Source organism: Phalaenopsis equestris, unplaced genomic scaffold (assembly GCF_001263595.1).
Source record: "Phalaenopsis equestris unplaced genomic scaffold, ASM126359v1 Scaffold209375, whole genome shotgun sequence".
Taxonomy (NCBI): Eukaryota; Viridiplantae; Streptophyta; class Magnoliopsida; order Asparagales; family Orchidaceae; genus Phalaenopsis; species Phalaenopsis equestris.
Window position 1 is genome coordinate 684213 of NW_018228544.1, and position 20621 is coordinate 704833.

Genomic DNA, 20621 nt, shown 5'->3' on the forward strand with positions numbered 1-20621 from the left:
AGAAACTTAAAAGATACAAATAAAATTATTTTTATGAGTAAAATTCAAGATTTCAAAATTTAGGATATTCATGAAGAAGCAAATGTTATGTGGGATAAAGTAACAAACACTATTAAACAAGTAACAAAAGATGTGCTTGGAGAATCAAAAGAAAAAATTTTTATAAATAAAAATAGTTGGTGTAGAATAATAATGTGCAAGAAAAGATAAAATATAAAAAGTTATGTTATAAAATTTAGTTTAAATGTAAAAACTTAGAGAACTGGGAAAAATATCAAACGGCCGCAGGGTGTCTAAAAGAACAATCTGTGACGCTAAAAATTTTGTTTTAAATGATCTTTATAATATATTAGATACTAAAGAGGGTGAAAAATATGTATAAACTGTCAAACAAAGAGAAAAGAAAAATAAAGATTTAACTCAAGTAAAATGTATTAAAGATAAAAATCAAAAAGTATTTTTCTTAGAAAAAAAACATTCAACATAGGTGGGTGAGTTGCTTTGATAAACTTTTTAGTGAAGTTTCTGAAAATACGATCGACATTAGTGATTAGTGATCAATACGATCGACATTAGTGATCTTAATATCGTGAATAATAATAAAATGTTTCATTTTTACCGTCGTATTAGTAAAGAAGTTGATGAGGCTTTAAAAAAAATAAATGGTGGAAAGTCTGTAGGACCTAATGATATCCCAATTGAAGTATGAAAATATTTGGGAGTTTCTTGGCTTACTAAACTCTTTAATATTATTTTAAAAACTAAAAAGATGTCTGAGGAGTGGAGGAAGAGTATTTCGGTCCCCATTTTTAATAATAAAGGGGATGCACAAGAGTATGCAAATTATAGAGGAATTAAGTTGATGTGCCATACTTTAAAGTTATGGGAGAGGGTAATTGAACATAGGTTAAGACGCACACAGATTTCTCATAATCAATTTGAATTTATGTCGGGCAGGTCTACTATGGAACCTATACATTTATTGAGAGGTTAAATGGAGAAGTTCAGAGATAATAAGGAGAATCTACATTTGATTTTTATTGATTTAGAAACAGCTTACAATAAGGTTCCAAGAGATATCCTTTGGAGAGTTCTTGAGAAGAAAGGTGTTGATATGACTTATATTCAAGTCATTAAAGCTATTTATACTGAAGTTGTTACTTGTGTTCAAACTGAAGGAGGATTGACCAAATATTTTCCTATTTCCGTTGGATTACAGCAGGGATCGGCTTTAAGCCCATATCTTTTTGCTTTAGTTATGAATGGTCTTACTGGACATCTACAAAAAGATGTACTTTGGTGTATGTTTTTTGCTGATGATATCCTTCTCGTGGATAAAACGAGAGAAAAAACCCAGGAAAAACTTGAATTATGGAGGTCTACATTGGAGTCTAAAGGCCTTCATTTAAGTAGAACTAAAATTGAATACATGGAATGTAATTTTAGTAGTAATAGCTCTAGTGACAGAAGTGTGACTTTGGGCGATCAAATGATTAAAAGGTGTGAACGATTTAGATATCTTGGGTCTGTTGTTCAAAGCGATGGTGATATAGATGGGAATGTTAATAGTAGAATTCAAGTTGGTTGGTTAAGTGGAGGAATGTTTCGGGCCTTTTGTGTGATAGAATAGTACCGCATAGACTGAAAGGAAAATTTTATAAGATGGTGGTGAGACCTGCAATGCTCTATGTCGTTGAATGTTGGCCTTTAAAAGAGAAACATAATAATAAGTTAAGTGTTGCCGAGATGAGAATGATTAGGTGGATGAGTGGCTTTACACTTAGAAACAAAATGCGAAATGAATATATCCGTGATAGGGTCGGTGTAGCTCCTGTGACGAAAAAAATTAGAGAAAGTCGTCTTAGATGGTTTGGTCACATTAAACGTCGACCATCTCATGATCCGATTAGGAGAGTAGATGTTTTAGATTCGACTCGTGTTGAGAAAGACAGAGGTAGACTTAGGAAGACTTGGGCTTATTGTATTAAAAATGGTCTTAATTTATTAGAACTAAATGAAAATATGACACTAAATAGGACGCAATGGAGAAAAAGAATTCATGCAGCCGACCCCACGTAGTGGGATTAAGGCTTTGTTGTTGTTGTATTCTAACATATCACATTTACATTAAGCATTCATGACATCTTTAAAACTGCCACTAAACCCAAGTGTTGGCAGGTTGCTAAGAAGAATCCTAAGTGGAAATCATTTATGCATGAAGAGCTTAGGGCTCACGATAAAAACCGAACATTGGAGGTAGTTCCACAACCAACAGGGAAAAAGATAATTGGGTGCAAGTAGATCTCACAACGAAGCAAACTCTAAAAGGGAAGTTGGAGCGGTACAATGCACGACTGGTGTCAAAATGATGCGGTCAGACATATAACATTGACTATGATGAAATATTTGCATCAACACCAAAGATGAGCACAGTGAAGACATTGGTTTCTTTTGTCATCAATGGTGGGTGGAGGTTACACCAACTAAATGTGAAGAGAGTATTTCTTCATGGTGAGTTACTGGAGAATGTATATATAGAGATACTTCTAGGATTTGATACAGTCCAGATAGTGGGCAAGGTGTGTAGGCTTAAAAAGTCACTGTATGACTTGAAGCGGTCTCCTCGAGCCTGATTTGACAAGTTTAAAAATGTTTTGATAAGCATGGGATATCAGCATATCAATGCAGAACATATAATCTTTTTTCGATAACATGAATATCACAGATGACATCATTGTCATCAGTGATGGTGAGGTAGAAATTTCCTAACTAAATGTAAGATTGGGCAATGAATTTGAAGTGAAGGATATTGGACAGCTCAGATACTTTCTTGGAATTAAAGTAGTCTGTGGACCTAAAGGGATGGTCATGTCCCAAATAAAATATGTACTAGATCTCCTCATGGAAACAGACATGCTGGGGTGCAAACCTCTAGTCTTTTCAATTGACCAAAAGGCCAAGCTAAGTGTAAAGTTAGGAGAACCGGTTGATCGTGAGAGGTATCAGAGATTGGTGGGGTCACTCGACTCGACATCTCTTGCAGTAAGCGTGGAGAGCCGCTACATGCAAGATCCAAGGAAGGGGCATATGGATGCAGTGTAGCAGGTTCCGACTTCCGAGGTACCTAAGGGGTTGATCTTCAGGAAGAATGAGCAGGTAGACATCAAGGGCTTTTGTAAAGCTGAATGGGCAAGTAGTACAGATGAAAGAAGATCCATCTCAGGATACTACATGTTTGAAGGGGGCAACTTAGTCCCTTTGAAGAGCAAAAAATTGTATGTAGTAGCGAGGTCAACAACAGAGGCAAATTATAGGATCATGGCTTTAGGAGTTGCCGAGATGATGTGGTTGAGAGTCTTGTTGGTTAGCTAAAGGTGGACAAAAGAACTCAAATAAAGTTGTGGTGTAATAACAAACAAGCAATCAACATTGCCAACAACCTGGTGCAACACGATAGACCCAAACATGTGGAGATTAACAGATTCTTCATCAAGGAAAAGTTGAATAGTGGTCTACTGGAGCTAAGCCATGTAGCCACTTGAGAGCAAGTGATTGACTGCCTCGCTAAAGGACTTAAGTTTATTAAATTTGTGTCGGTTATGTGATAGGATAAGCTTAGTGGACATCTTTTGCCCATCTTGAGTGGGAGTGTTGATAATTAGAGCTTATTTAGGCTCTTATTGCTAAAAAGAGAATATTGAAGAAGCCTAGGGGTCAATTTGTAAAAATTTGTTATACCCTATTTAAGCCCATGTGATGAATGTACAAATTATGTTTTCCATAATTTTTTTTCTTAACAACCTATAATTCGAGAGATAGGAGATCTCTCCCAAACCCTTAATAACCACATTTCAAGAGATGAGCAATCTCTCCCAAATCCTAAGATTCAAGACAACAATCACACATAACATAACATTAAATATCTTAGCCATTATTCAACCCCACAATAAATAAATGGAAAATGACTAAATTGCCCTTTTAATCTTACACCTAACACAAGTCTTCAAATTATTTGGCAGGCTCGGTGTTGATTTGACATTACTCCCTTCCCAAAAAGACACATTATCCTCAAGATGGAAGAGTAAATTATTGTTGATCAAGTCGTATGGCTCTCACCTGGCGTCATAATCTGGCAATTTTTAGTGACCCTCATTAGTTTGAAATGTTGTCTTTTGCACATATGTCGGCTGCAATCGAATTTGATGGTATCCTGACTTAAAATCAAGCTTGAAGGATACTACAACCCCAAACAACTCGTCCAGTAACTCATTGATCATTGAGATAGGAAATTTGCTAGGTATTGTTTCCTCATTCACTACCTAAGAATCAACACAAAAGCATCAACTCCCATCCTTCTTTAATAACAAGATTAGGCCAGAGAAATAGCTCACACTAGGTTGTATGATCCAAACCTTCAACATCTTTTAGATCCATCTCTCGATCTTGCCTTCTGGACCTCGGGGTAACGACATGGGTGGACACTGATGGGAGAAACACCCAATCTCAAGATTACTGCATGCCCGAGTCCCCTCCCCATTCCTTCATTCGATCCGACGGCACCAGATCCGCCTTATGTAATGACGCTGCCCTGATGTCGGGCACTAATGCATGAAAACTGATGAGCGTAATTTGCATGCTACCAACAAAAACACGAAGAATTAGCAATATGGGTGTCTTTCCTAGAAAAATGTTGGCGACTTGTATGCACTCGTGTAATCCATTTTTCAATCTAAGATTGTTTGTGTGACTTTGTCAGCAGTCGAGACAATTTGGGTTCAAGTTACGTGTCGCTTCGGCGGTTTCTCATTTTCATAATGTTTGGTCCTTTAAACTATGGAATATTTCTTCTTAAGGAATTTTAGTATTTCAGATGTGTTTGTACAGTCAGAGTTCAATCTGATAATATTTTGGGTGGCTTTGAGTGTGATCATGATTTTTTATTTTTGATCGTGCAATGTTGTACCATCATTCGTCACTCACCTTACATGCAATCATTTCAACTCGTGAATTATATATATTGGTCAACAAGTTCATGTAGTTTTATTTATACTTTTGTTAAAGTTTGGGTAATTTTATTTTTGCAATAGTTTCTTATTGCTTTTTCATTAAATGTTATTTTGCTTGTTGAATTGTTGTAAAAATTGTATTGATGGAAAAAAAAAATTTATTTTCCTTGCTCACTCTTACTATCTATAATTCTTGTATATGAGCTTTTCTTATGTGTACACAACAGATTTTATATCCCTTCACCAAGTCTGAAGTGTAACAAAACAGTGAGGGCGAGGACAGTGTGCGAGTGTATAAATGTAGACACATAGATAACATACTCGTTGCTGGTTTATATATAAACTCAGAATGGTTTTTCTAGGTTGGCTTAGTGGATGGAACACTTGGTATAAGATTTGTCATCCATTCAAGCACCCAAGCTAGTCATTGTAGTTGTCAAATCTTATTCAATATTGATTCAAGTCCGTTCAACTGTAAATCATTTCTTTTTTTCCTTTTTATTAGTTCAAGCTAAATAAGAATTTTAAATTGAACACAAGTTCAATCAATTACACTCAAATTCAACTCAATATCACCCTCGGTTGAGCCTATAAAAGTGTTATCCTCTCTAATTCTATGCAGATCATATATACTTCTAGCATGAGTTGTATTTGGAACATGCGTTCCTCTTAGATTACCATGGTGATCGTTAATAGAAGATAATTCAAAGTCGCATCAGCACATGTGCTTAGCAAAGTAGATAGAAGTCGAGCTTTTCACCTAAGCTGGGTCTTTCCATACAACTGTCGCACAAGAGCTACAGGTGCATTCAGAATTTAGCCAGCATGTTCTCAGATGGGAAATGAGAAGTAACGACATGTTCCAGCTAGGGAACATAGGTTCTGAAAGAAATATGTAGAGGGAAACAGTTCATGCAGAGAATTAAAATAAAGGAAGTCTGTAAGGCTTACATTATCTTTTCTAGAAACTAAATTACTGAAATAGAAGTCTCCAAATTAAACTTCAAGAAAATACCTTCAAGTAAATGTCTATAGCCCTGTAGAGCCCATCCTCAATCACTCTGGCATAATCTGGCAACAGTTCAATAAGTGACATGAATTTATGTAGCTTCAGATATGGATCAGGTGCGATTTCAGCAAGATAACCATCAATAAGCCTCCCTACTTTCAGAACAGAACTATGACTGGGAGAGTTTAGACCTTCAGATTCATATCCACACTGTGATGATTCATCAGAATCTTCTTCTTCAATCCTCTGCATGAAATTTGCCAATATGCGGTGTACGGTGTCAATATCAAAAACCGAATCATTTTTCTGTACCGAGGGAATTAGCAGATCATCGAGTGACGCCACTTCCAACCGGAAACTGATTAGCCTCTCCAGGTCAAGCTTACAGCTGATTGATGCATTCACATCGATTGCCATCCTAAGCATCCCAAACAGAAACGTTAATGGAACAGATTTGATCTTTTCGGTTGATAAGAGACACACTAGTGCTTCCACGATGATTCTCTGTTCATCTCCAAATGACAAGTTGGAATCGCATGCCTTACGTTTCTCAGTACCTTTCAGAGAGGCATGAGCATAATGGATAATTGAGGCTGTTATGCTATCCGCTCTAACTCCCATCCTCCTCATAGCAGAAATTACTCGTTGAAAATGATTGATGTTTAACGCCCATAGATCTTCCACCCACCATTCCTGGCAGTCCATGTTCTGCTTTTCAGATCTTCCATTGAACTCTAACCGGGATAAACCACAAACCAATTGTTCCTTGCTTGCAATAGCAGCAATTGCATCTATGCATCTATTTATTATACCAACCTCTTCTGCAATGGGAAGCAGGCCAGAGCAAGCACAAAGAACCTCAATGGACTTCTCAATGCTTTGCAACACTATCTCATTCATGTAGGTTTCTGTTTGGGCAATAAGGTTTTGCTCTCTATAGTCTTCTGTCATTTCTAGATATTCAGCTATGCATCTCAGATCAGCAACGTTGCTAGTCAGTATCTCAAAATTCATTCCGTAACAGAATTTAGCTGCAAGTTCAAAAGCAAAAAAACCGCCCGGAACATTGAAAAACTCCAATCTGGAGAGATCTGAATCCTTCGAATCAACCACCATTTTGCAAATTTTGCCACTCCGTGAAACCAAAGGGAACTTCAATGACAAGAAATTATCAAATAAGCATTAAAGAACTATCCGACTAAGCATTTAAAATAAATCTAAAGAAAACCCACACAAAGGTAAAGCATTTTGGTAAAGCAAGGAATTGCACTCAGAAGCCTGTGTTTAATAAAAGGAAACATATCCGTTCCAGCTCCACTTCATCAAAACTACAAATATAAATAAAAAAAACAGAAATTTTACAGAACCAAAACTACAAATATAATCATGCTAATTACTACTTCTGTGAAAATGCTTACAGTACAAAATTCATATTGCAATAGCTTTGTAAATCCCGAGATTAATCACTATGACTGAAGAAAAAAATTAGAAAGCAAAGCTTTGAGAGCAACAGAATTACAAGAATAAATAACCATAAGCTTAGTGATAAGTGCAAATCACCATGTTTTGTGTTTGAATTAACAGAAAACAAAATGAAGTGTTATCTACACAATGTACAAATTAACCATGCATCTACACAAATGATTTAAGATTACAGCACCGTGATATTGTGTTCATTCAAAACTTAGACATTCTAACTGAACCATAAGGAACTTATCAGAACAACATTATTTCTGTTGTATTAATGACTTTATTATAATTGATTTGTTTCTTTTTTTAAATTTTTTTTTCTTATATACCCTAATCCTCCTCGATAAAAGAATGACTTAGGGTCATGAGTGGTAGGAGTCAGGTGTATGGTGAGGAGTTGAGTTGTAACCCCAAGCCAATTTTCTTTCTCCCATCCGGTGCTAGTGAAATCTCCCTCATTATGGACGTAGGCAACTTGATTTAATGTCGAACCACATAAATCTTTTTTGTTTGATATCAGAGCTTCGGGTTCGTGATTGGAGCAAGGTTCGGCGTTAACGACAACAAATCCGGCTTGTGTTACCAATGTTTTCTGCAGCACATGGTCCGGCGTGTTTTGCCGACAGATTCAGCGGCTCCGACAATAATCCCAACGCTAGAGGTGCTGCTTGAGGTGCCCATCCAGTGAGCTTTGTTTCGGGGGAGGTTCAGGCGGCATGTCGGCGATGGCTCCGGCGTGGTCTGTCGCAAAAAGGTGGCAGACATTAATTAGGCTTGTGTGGGAGCCGAACAAAAAAGAAAAGAATATTGCTTTTTTTTCTGGTTTGCGTCATTGCAGGCTAAGGGAAGGAATTTTTTTTTGTGCAAGGAAGGTGGAAAGCAACGTAGTTTTGGAATGTTTTTAACAAGATAGTATTTTGCTAGAAGAATTTTTTTGAGAAAGAAGATTCCAACAGTGTCAGAAATAATTAATAGCACAATGTCTAGTTCTTCAACGTTTACTATGGTAAAAGTCGATTTATCAGGTAGTTACGCATCTTGTCAAAATTGATCTGATGAAATTTGACAACAATGGAAAATTTAGCATGTGGAGATGCGAGGTGATGGATGAGTTGTGTTCTCTGAATTTAGAAAAAATTCTAGATAGCGAGGAATGTTTTGAAGAGATGTCAGAGAGATACTAGTTGAAGATGAACATGAGTGCATGTGACTTTATCTAAATTTGTTTGACCAAGAAAATCAAATATGGGTGTTGATAGAGACTTCTGTAGAGAAATTGTGGATGATGCTGAAAAACAAGTATATCACAAGGAGCGTAGAGAATCGTCTCTATATGAAGTGCCGACTCTATAAATTTCAGATAAGACGCGAGGGGGGGGGGGGGGGGGTTTTTAGATTTAAATAATTTCATAAAGTTGTTGGTAAATCCGTTAAATTTGGATGAGGGGGTTGGAGATGAAGACAAGATACTTCTTCTGTTGAATTTGTTCTCAGATGAATATGAAAACTTCACTATGACACTCATTCATGGGAAAGACGTCTTAAATTATGATAAAATGACTACAACACTGTTGAATCACAAGTTTCGTCGAAGGGACAAGAAGTTCGCAAAGATGGAATCGGTTGAGACACTTATACTCCAATGTGATAGATCTGAGAAGAAGAAGAAGAATTTGACAAAGAAATGTGGCAACAGTGACACTTCTCAAAAGCGGGGCAAGTCTCGTGGGCGCAGTCTTGGGAAAGATCAGTGTACTTATTATTTAGAGATTGATCATTAGATGAAAGATTGTCTGAAGCTGAAGGAAAAGGGAAAAAGGTTGTTTCTGGGGCGTATCAGTGTGGAAAGAAATGAAGAGGCGGATTCAAATGTATCGTTATATGCAGTTTTTCACAGTTTGTTTACAGATGATTCGTGTTGGATTTTGGACACAGATGCTACACATCACATTTTTCCCCATCGAAGGTAGTTTTGTACGTATAAGGAGCTGGATAATGGTGCAGTGACTATGAGTAGCGATCAAGCTTGTCGTATGTTGGTGTAGGGAGTATTTTTACCAAGATGCATGATAGTACTGTAAGTAAAGTGACTGATGTTAAACATATTCCAGATAATATGAAGAATTTGCTATCAGTTGGGGCTTTAGAGTCGAAGAGCTACAAGATAGTTATTAAGACATAAGTTCTGAGAATATGTCGTGAAACAATGATTTTTATGACAATAGTTCATCATCACAATCTTTACTATCTTCAGGGTAGTCAGTGATTGGAACAATTGTTTTTACTGATAATCCTTCTGACACCACTATATTGTGGCATATGCAGCTATCTCATACTGGAAAAGCTTCACTTCAAACTTTAGTGAAGAAATAATTGATCAAAAGAGCAAGTACCTACAAACTTGATTTCTGTGAATATTGTGTGTTTGACAAGAAAACATATGACATCTTTTGGGACTGACATCCACAATACGAAAGGTAATTTAGACATATGACATCTTTTGGGTGAAGCTCGTAAAATTCTTGGCATGGAGATTCTCAGAGACAAGTCAGTTGAAAAGGTTTGCCTTTCGCAAGAAGCTTATGTTTGAAAGGTGGTGAAGACATTTAGGGTTGATGACTCGAGCAAGATAGTGAGTCTACCCATTGCATCTCACTTTCAGTTGAATTTAAATCAGTGTTCTAAAAATGATCAACAAAAGGAAGGATATGCGACGATTCTTTATATTAGTGCAGTGGGCATTCTAAGCATTTCATGGTTTTTATTAGACCTGATATTGCACAAGCAGTTGGTGTAGTGAGCAGGTTTATGCATAATACAGGAAGAAGTCCTTGGCAGGCAGTGAAGACTGTTCTGAGGTATCCGAAAAGTTCATTTGATGTTGATTTGGTTTTTGAGAGACAACCATCCATTGTATATTTGTGTGTAGGCTACATTGACTTAGACTATGCATGTGATATGAATAGACGAAGATATACGACTAGTTATTTATTCATATTGGCAGGAGGTTCAATCAGTTGGAGGTCGTTTCTTCAATTTGTTGTTGTTTTGTCTACTACAGAGGCTAAATAGATGGTAGTCGCGGAGCGTTGAAGGAAACAATATGTATGAAGGGCCTATTGAATAACTTGGGAGTTGATCGGGAGTCTTTGACGGTGTTCTGTGACAGTCAGAGTGTGATATTTTTTACTACAATCCAGTCCATCATGCTCGTACTAAACACATTGATGTGAGACACCACTTTGTTCTGGACTTGATTGAAGAAGACAAAATTCTTTTGAAAAAGATAGATCCAAAAGAGAATTCAACGGACATGGTCGCGAAGCTACTACCAGTCCAGAAGTTCACCTATTGCAGCGTTTCGTGAACATCCGAACTCAGTACTGATTGCCTAGGCGGAGATTTTGAAGAACTGCACGAGACTTAATCTCATTGGTAGGAGGGGTACATAGGCAACCATCTTGGTGCAGCTGAATTGGAGTTTGGAATTCATTTGATCATTTATCACTTATTTGGATATAAGAGATGAGGTGAAAATTGTTGTATTTATGACTTTTATTAGAATTGATTTGTTTCTTTTTTTTTTCCTTATATGCCCTAATCCTCCTCTATAAAATGACTTATGGTTCATAAGAGTTAGGAGTGAGGTGTATGGTGAGAAGAGTTAGAGTTGTAATCCCATATTGTTTTTCTTTCTCCCATCCGGTGCTGTTGAAATCTCCTTCCCTATAGACGTAGGCGACTTAGTCTAATGCCAAACCATGTAAATCTTTTGTGTCTGATTGTTGTTATGTGAATTTTTAAGCTTCCACATTATTTTCGCATAACAACTTCATGGCTTAAACTTAGTTTGATTCATAGCCGACTGATACTAAATCGATCCATTCGTTAGGTCCAGCTCTTAAACCTATCACCACAATTATTCAGAACTTCCAAACAATTATCATCACCGAAATAAGAAATCCACATTATTCTCCATAAACAAGACGAATGGAACGAAATATATATCAATAAAGAAATTTTGTTGAGCAATTAATCGACAGTGTACCTTGTGTAACAAGAACGATTGCCCATCAACATAAATCGTGATATCTCCTGCAACATCTGAAAAGATCCTACGTGCCCAAATCATAACAAAACTCATGTTCAGTAACGAGAAAATGGACCATCTCTTGCAAATACCAAAATGCAAAATATCTCACCAAATCAATCTCGAAAACAACAAAAAAATCAATTCAAGAAAAAAAAAAAACACAGTAGAAAATTGAAGAAAAGGAAAATTGAAGAAAAGAAACAATTCACACCAGAAATAGGCACATCAATCCCAAAACATATGCAAAGAACTAGAACAAGCTGTAAGAAAAGTAAGGCATGCAAGCAAAGATCGCTCACCTCTTGCTGATTGAGCTGCAGGAGCGAGGAGTAGTGGAGGAGAGTTTCGAGAAGGAAGACAGGAAGGTGTTCTCTGCCGCCATTGCCATTCTCTTCCCCGCTCTATCTTGTTTCTCGATTTGCTCTTTATCGTACAATACGGTAATAGATGACCACGACGCAGCGGAGAATGTGGAAGAAAGTATAAGAGATCAAAATAGCCTTCACCATATGGATTATTTACGGGTTGCCCACTGAGTGAGAGTGATGATTCGGGATTTCAGGGTTGTGTCGACTTGGTGGGGGGAATGCGGGATGGAGCCATTATTGCGTGCGCTCGTGCGGCGTTGCTTAATTAAAGCCGAGCATCGCGGCTGTATGATAGTGGACCTATTGTTAAAATAGAAAACTAGCTAAATCAAAATAGAAATAATAACGTGGAACAACTGCCCAGACCCTACAAATGCGTGGTTGTGATCCGTGAGCGCACGTAGCTCTGCGTGCGCTCTCCGCACGCAATAACTAGACATGCGGGATGATCGGCTTCAGGCCAAAGGCCAAAGGGGCCCTCTTTTTTTATTTTTATTTTTTTTTTTTGAAAATTACATACATAGCACCCAATTATTGTGGATTTATCTATGTCACCCTAAATTTCATTTTTACACACAGAATATTTTATCTTTGGATGAAAAGATGAATTTGGCTATTAAAAGAATATAATGAGTGTTATTTTTCATATGATATTTGTATTTACGAAAGCTTTTGTGTGAAATAGACGAATACAAATGTTTCGAATGTTATGTACGTAAATCTTTTTTTTTCGGGGCAATTACATATATACCACTCAAAACTTGCTATTTACAAACCGATCACTTTTTTTTCATCATATTTTGAGATTCTCACTCAAATATCAAAATTCATGGTAAGACTCTAGCTACATTTTTTGTTTTTACTAAATTCTCAAAAGCTTGACCATGGCGGCGAGTTCGGTAGTTCAAAACAATCACCTGCATGATTAATTTGTAAATATCAATATGTTTGATGACCTGTGTATTTAATTATCCCCTTTACAAAATAATATTTAAAATCTTCTTATAGTGAGAAGTAAAAAACAAAGTATGTGACTAGAGCCAATAACGTTAAGAAAGCTACCATCTAAAGCCAAAGGGGGCAAAAAAGAGTGCATGACTCAAAGATTCATAACGAAGTAAATAAATAATTTTGAAAAAAAATACCAAGGAAAAGAGATGTGTCAAAAAATGGTCTAATTATTGCATGTGAAGAGCGCACTGCGTGCGCTTTCCGCATGCAATAATCGCTCCAAAAAATGAGAAAGACTTCCTTATACCTTCTTATGGAACATGACCAAGCATCTCGAGTGTATTTGAAGAACTTGATTATGTGATTATGACATAGAGTGGGATGTCCATATTTTCTTGGTTCATGATTAATTTCAAAGACATGAGAGTTTATGTAGAGTATTATTGGCCAATGAATCTCTTAAGTGATCAAATTATCCTAATATTTATGGTTTTTTTTTTTTTTTGTCAACAATAATTGAGAACATTTTGGTACCACTATTAACGTAGAACTCGATAGAGTAAAAAAATAAGTTTGAACAAGATTCAATCAATGAAAGAAAAATGCTTGAATCGGAGTTTAATCTTGTCTGAACCTTTTTTGAAATTGATTTGAGTCAAATTTAAAATTAATTCAAGCCTGATTCAAATAAACTTAGAACCCAATTAAGATTATGTTTAAATCCTGTTCAATTCTCTAACAAGTTATATAGCACCTTTCTATAAGAATAATTAATTTATTTGTATATTTTAAGCAAAGCAAAGTAAATGAATCAATGTTATACAAAATAACGAGAAATTGCAAGATTTAACCTTTTAATTTGAACCTCATTCAAATCTAGTTTAACTTTTATGTTTGATGCGTGTTAGAAAATTTGTTGCAGTAGAGTAGTAGATTATTGTTTTAGTATGATACAAAAATGCAACACACACTCAAAAAAGATAAAAACAACAAATAATGACACAAAAAAATTTTACGTGGAATCCCCGAAAAGGAAAAAAACCATGGGGGTCTAACCCAGCTGAAGTGTTATACTATAAAAAAATGATTATAACTGCAACCGCTTATCTCATAGATGGGAAAAAGTTACTAATTTTTGAAGTTACAATGACAACGTGCTGATGAATTTGTTACTAGGAACGAACAGAGACTGATTGTGTTTGACAGCGTCCGGTCGGTGGTAATGGTTGCTAAAATTGGTCGATGGTGGTCGGTGGTGGTGGTGTAGGACTTCAGTTCCTTCTCAAAGCTTCAAACACTTCCTAAGATCTCAAACTTTCCTTCCCCCCCATGAGGGGGTTGGGATTCTATTTATAGTGTTATGTGTGTCATTAATGCAGAAATATGAATCACTTTGATCAGATGGTTCAAAAAGCTTTCTTTAATCATACGACGTTTCATGGATATTTGAGTGTCTTAATGATGTCGGAATTGAGCGATATTGGGCTCGTTGGATTCGGCTTGTCGAGGCACTCATTTCGACCATAAGCTCATTAGATTCGGTATTCATTTGACCTCCCAAATATGCTTGGAAGGCTTCTAAAATTGGTTTAATGGCTTGATCTTAGCTTAATTTGACATGAAGCATGAAAGATAGGTTACTTTTAACTATAAGTAATTGGAGGGATGTAATCTCAGATTATAAAAGTAAATCAATACTTTTTTGAACTCATCTTCAAAATATATGCTAAATATGACTCATATATCATATAAGAGACATGCAGAATAAGTTTGTAATTACATATTTTACACTAGGGTTATATATAGTATTTGGAACTCTAAGGAGATGTACTATCTTCAAGAAATTAAAAAGTCACCACCGCTCATTGCTCCCGATGACATAGGCATATTGTCGAACCTTGTTAAATTCTTATACTCTTTCTTGATAATATGATTTTACTTCTTGGGATTCTTTACCCTACTTGCTCAACAATATCAAATTGTGCATCGTCTAATGTAATTAAGCACTAAACAATTCCATGTTTGGCCATTTGATCATCATTTCACAAAGCAAAGCAAAGTGACCACCAAGCATGTAACAGTCTTATGGACAGCGTAATTAGTGATGTCACTTCAAGGTTTATTTGCACATATGTCTCTCAAAACTAACTAATGACAGCTTTATAAGTTTGGTTTTATTTTAAAAAAACATTTTTTTGTTATATTTATTTAATTTTTAAATTTTTTTAGATATTTTAAATATTTTAAAAATAATTTAGCATATTTATCATTTTAAACGTATTTTACTTTAAATTAAAATATAAATAAATTTATATAAAATAAAAAAGGTGATCCCAACGAACCCTTGGTATTAATTAATATAGATATTATATACTGATTAAAGGGTTAATTAACATTATAAATGTTAAATAGAAGAGTAATGATACTAAATAAATTTCCATAAGATGTTAATTGCTGCTAAAATTTGGCTCAAAGTACTTTAACTTTTCTAATTGTATTCAGCGAATTATTAGATGAATATTAAATTTTATAATAAAAATTTAAATTGTATTTTTTTCACTAATTTTTAATAATTTGTCATAAAAAATATAACCATATTTAATTTTCTTGGCATTTCCATAATTTTCATAATAAATATAACTTTCTAAAAAACAAAAAGTTTTTTTAGAGATTCGAAATCGAAGCACTTCTTTTTAGGAAATTAAATAATTAAACTTTTGCTTTACCTTTTTGACCAGAGCAGACCGAATTTGACGCATCGGTGGCAGTTCTGTAGTTTTGGGTAAGGTCAAGGGCAGATATTGCGACAGAATGGAGCGCAATCATTCAAGAGGGGTCGGGTCAGGGGTGGCGCTTTCTTTGCTCATTTTTGCATATTACTTATCTAACATCCAAATTTATATATTTGTATATATATATAACTCAAAATTTAACCATTATATTAAAAATATTATTATTATTATTATTATTAAAAATAAAATATATTGGTGTGAATATATAACTTTAGTTGTTATGTATGTAAATATATAGGAGATTTGTGATGTGTGTATAAATTTCCATTTTATGATATAGAGAAAAGTGCTACAATAAATAGGTATTAATTAATTTAATTGATAGATATTTTTAAAATTTTTTCCTAAAATTTTAAAATTCTTTTGATTTTCTTAATGCATGGCACAATTTTTTTTTAACAAACTTATTATTGATTAAAAAAATTATCAAAAAAGTATTGTAATATTTAAATAGTTGAAGTATATTTCATTAAATAGAATAATTAAAATATGATAGGAATTGTATATATTGTGCACTAAAAAAACTAAAGTTGGTTGGTGAATTATTTATCTACGTATGATTAAATTTTTGGATATTATGTATTTTAGATTGCCACATCGGTTCTGATCGGAGAACTATTTTCTAGAAATTTTTATGGTGTAAGTTACATTTTTTTAACCTGACATATTAAAGTAGGTGGTAGTATGAAAGTTGATGTCTGATTTCTTTATATATATATATATATATTAGGTGATGATGATATTTGGAATTATTTGGATTTGGAAGTTAATGTTAGTTGATAAAAATTGATGATGGCCAAGCAATATTGATTGGAGATGACATTTGTTGAGGTTAATTGGCAACAAATAGGTGATGCTAATCATTGGTAATGGTTGCTAGGTAGAATTTTAGAAATGAAAAACGAAAAATAAAAGTTATTTGATTTTTTCTTGAATCTTTAATTAATTATTTTAATTTAAAAAATTAAGATCACATACTTTCTAATTTAAGATTTATTTGGAATAAAATTAATTTAATTTTAATGATTATTAATAAGCTTATGATAATTTATTTTAAATTTCTATTATTTAACTTAAATTATTTATAAATTATTCAAGTTATAAACCAATTAATGGGTAATTTATCAACCCTAAATTTATTTGTTGCAATTTTCTATACAAATGATCCCAAGCAATTGTGAATTTAAAATTAGAGGGTAAGACTAGCCTAAGAAGCTTCTCATAAAAAACTTAAGTTATTTGTGATTTAATTAAAATTTAAAATTCTTTGAAAGTTGAAGTTTAATATTTGTAAATTTAAGAAAGGAAGTTTACTATTTTTAAAGCCTCTTATAATTAATCGTATATTCTATATGACATGAAGATTATATGAGCATTGAATATGGATTTTTTATGATTTAATTTAAACCTAATAATTTTTTTTCGAAATTTTGATCATGTGTGTATTGGATTCTAATTTGTCCATGGACTAGCACGCATAAGGAAAGAGTTATAACGGAAGGGTTATAACTGAGGAATAGAGAGGGAGTACTCTAAGAAAACAGTGCTCTCTAATACATGAGGATTGGTCGATTTTCTTTTAATGCCACCTTTATTTATAAGTGGGTTGATTCATTCATTATAACATTACAAGTAATACGATTATGACATGGATCTCAAGAGATATCATATCTATCTCTTTTATGTTATTCTTATGTGAATATTTTAATTAATATTTTCTTGATAATGACTTATCTTAGTAGCTACTATTTATAAATATTTCTCCTAACATAATTATCCTCCTAGGAGGCTCATATCTTGAGAGAGTTGTTCACTTGGACGAGTTCATCTATATAGAAAGTTATTCTTTTGGATGAATTCATCTCTTGTAATAGTTTATCTACTAAACAAATTCATCTTCATGAAGAATTAATTTCTTGAGAGAGTTATTCTCCAAGAAAAAATCATCTTTTGAGAGAGTTCATCTCTTATGAGAGTATATTTACTGTGAGAGCTATTCTCATGTACAAATTAATCTTCTAACAGAGTTATTTTATTGAACGAGTTGATCTTCTCGAGGATTTCATCTCCTAAGAGAGTTCATCTCCTATGAGAGTTATTCTTCTAGACTAAATCATCTCCTGTATGAGTTCATCTCTTATGAAACTTGGGAGATTTATTCTCCTAAATGAGTTGACTGGCTACACGACTTGAATCTAGCCAAAAGTTCTTCGACTATACAATCAGTATGTGATTGGCTTAGACAAATTCATTTTTTAGCACCATCTAAATATCATTAGAAAAAGTTGAGTGCTTTAGATGACCTCAAGATCAACCCTAAAAATGTTATATGAACCCAATTAAGTATGTATGAGAGTTGTTTCTGATTTTTAGAGAGGGATAATCAATTCAATTTGAATTTTAAACAAATTAGAGAGTTATTTTCTAATTCTAGAGTGGGTTCATCAATTAAATTTGGATTTAAAACATATTAGCTATGAGTTTCTAAAGTGTGAATGCAATTAATGTTATTTTAATTTTATTTAAATTTATTGCATCCCCTTTATGCTAGTTAGGACAAGATTTAAATATGGCACTATCTAATCGGGCAAAGTTTAAAAGGTGAAACCTAATACAACAACAACAACAATAAGCATATATCCCACTAAGTGGGGTCGACTACTTGAATCCTTTTTCTCCATTGTGTCCTGTTGAGTGTCATATTTTCACTTAATTCTACTAGATTAAGATCATTTTGTATATAATATGCCCAAGTCTTTTAGGTCTGCCTATGCCTTTCTTAACATCAATTGAATCTAAAACATCTACTCTCCTAACCAGATCATTAGATGGTCGACGCTTAATGTAACCAAACTATCTAAGACGTCTCTCTCCAATTTTTCCTACCACTGAAGCTACACCAACCCTATCACAGATATATTCATTTTGTATTTTTCCTCTAAGTGTGAAGCCGCTCATCCGCCTAAGCATTATGATCCTAGAAACACTTAACTTTGTTTTACGCTTCTCTTTTAAAGGCCTTACATTCTGCACCATAGAGCATTGTAGGTCTCACCAACATCTTATAAAATTTTCCTTTCAGTTTAAGCGGTAATTTTCTATCACACAATTGGCACGATGCATTCATCCACTTCAACCAACCAACATGAATTCTACTAATAAAATCTCTATCTATATCACCATTACTTTGAATAATAGACCCGAGATATCTAAAACGTTCACACCTTCTAATCACCATAATTACAACTCTGTCATAAGGGCTATTACCACTAAAATCACATTCTATGTATTTAATTTTAGTTCTACTCAAACAAAAGCGTTTAGATTCCAATGTTGACCTCCATAATTCAAGCCTTTCTTGAAGTCTTTTTCTAGTCTTATCCAAGAGAAGGATATCATCAACAAAAAACATACAGCAAGGTACATCCTTCTGTTAAAGTCCAGTAAGAGCATCCATTACTAAAACAAAAAGATATGTGCTTAAAGTCGATCCCCAATATAATTCAACTGAAATAGGAAAATGATTAGTCAATCCTCATTCTGTTCGAACACAAGTAACAACTCTAGTATACATATCATTAATGACTTGAATATAAGTCATATCAGCATCTTTCTTCACTAAAACTCTCCAAAGGACTACTCTTAGAACCTTATCATAAGCTTTAAGGGGTGAAACCTACTACTATAAAAAGTAAATAGAGGTTAGTTAATCTTAAATAGAATTTACTAAATAAAGGTATAAATTGGACTTTAGTTATCAAGTTCAGCAAATCAAACTTATTCCAATCAGACAATAATCTTATATCTTCTCCTACCATAGGCATCTCACAAGAGTCATCTATTTAAGAGCTCTTAATATTCAAAGCTAGAAGGGGAGAGAACTTGAGATTTTTTTCACACACCATTAATGGGATGGGCACTCATTGAAACTAAGGTTTGAAAACTAGACAAAACAAAAAAAAAGGATTTAAGTTTTAAGTAGTGCAAGTTGATCGAAAGCACGTTCGAATGAATCCTTAGCTCTAGGAGTTTTCCTTAGTCTCTAATTGAAGGGAATTGTTAATCCTGTTGGGTAATGTAGAGACCCGGTTCACTGAATTTAATTAGCTTCCTAATTAAGTATCTTACCTACCGCTCACCTACCACACTCACCTACCGCTCGCCTACCAGATCCAACCTACCGCTCACCTACCTCTCACCTACCGCTCTTATGGTTTCTATAAATAGTCTCTTTTGGTTTAAAGGAAATGCAAGCCAAGCAAGGTCAAGCCAAGTCATCTTGAGAGCTAAGAGAAAGAGAGGAAGAGAGAGAGATAGAGGAAGTGAAAGAAGAAAATAGAGATTTTCTTGTAAACGTCGAGGCGTTCGACAGTGTAATTCCTCGAAGTAATAAAATCCTCTGCAGCTCAGTGGACAAATTTGCCGAACCATGTTGTTGACCTCACTTTTGGTTGAGGTCTAGTAGAGGAAGTGAAAGAAGAAAATAGAGATTTTCTTGTAAACGTCGAGGCGTTCGACAGTGTAATTCCTCGAAGTAATAAAATCCTCTGCAGCTCAGTGGACAAATTTGCCGAACCATGTTGTTGACCTCACTTTTGGTTGAGGTCTAGAAACTTCTTTAGTAGCCTAGGTCTAGCCATAGGATTTTCCTATAGAAATTCACTTCACTTTGCCACATTACAAGATAAATGAATAATTTCTATAATTATCAAAATTTTGGGAACTTCATTAGCATAAAATGATTTTTTTGAATTTAAGGGTATAATTTTGGGAAATTGAAGATTTCACACCCTTATTTTATAATCAAAAATAATATCAAAATAATCTTGATAATGATCACTTAAAGTTTTAAATCTTTTCAAAATTAATACACACACTTAATACATTCACTTAGGTCTTAAGGACTTAGTGGCGAACTTAAGTTGAAATCCA

General features: G+C 34.3%; 1 protein-coding gene across 1 annotated transcript in view; it reads right to left on the reverse strand.

The window, feature by feature from the left end:
- LOC110036651 (BTB/POZ domain-containing protein At3g08570-like) overlaps positions 1 to 12042 on the reverse strand; it is a 14721-nt gene extending 2679 nt beyond the window's left edge. Inside the window, exons 1-3 of the mRNA XM_020741149.1 lie at positions 11878 to 12042; positions 11534 to 11600; positions 6022 to 7167 (exon numbers count right to left, since the gene is read on the reverse strand). Of these exons, the coding sequence (XP_020596808.1) occupies positions 6022 to 7167; positions 11534 to 11600; positions 11878 to 11966 (1302 nt within the window). The 5' untranslated portion in view covers positions 11967 to 12042. The remainder of the gene's footprint in view (positions 1 to 6021; positions 7168 to 11533; positions 11601 to 11877) is intronic.
- Between the last annotated feature and the right edge of the window lie 8579 nt (positions 12043 to 20621).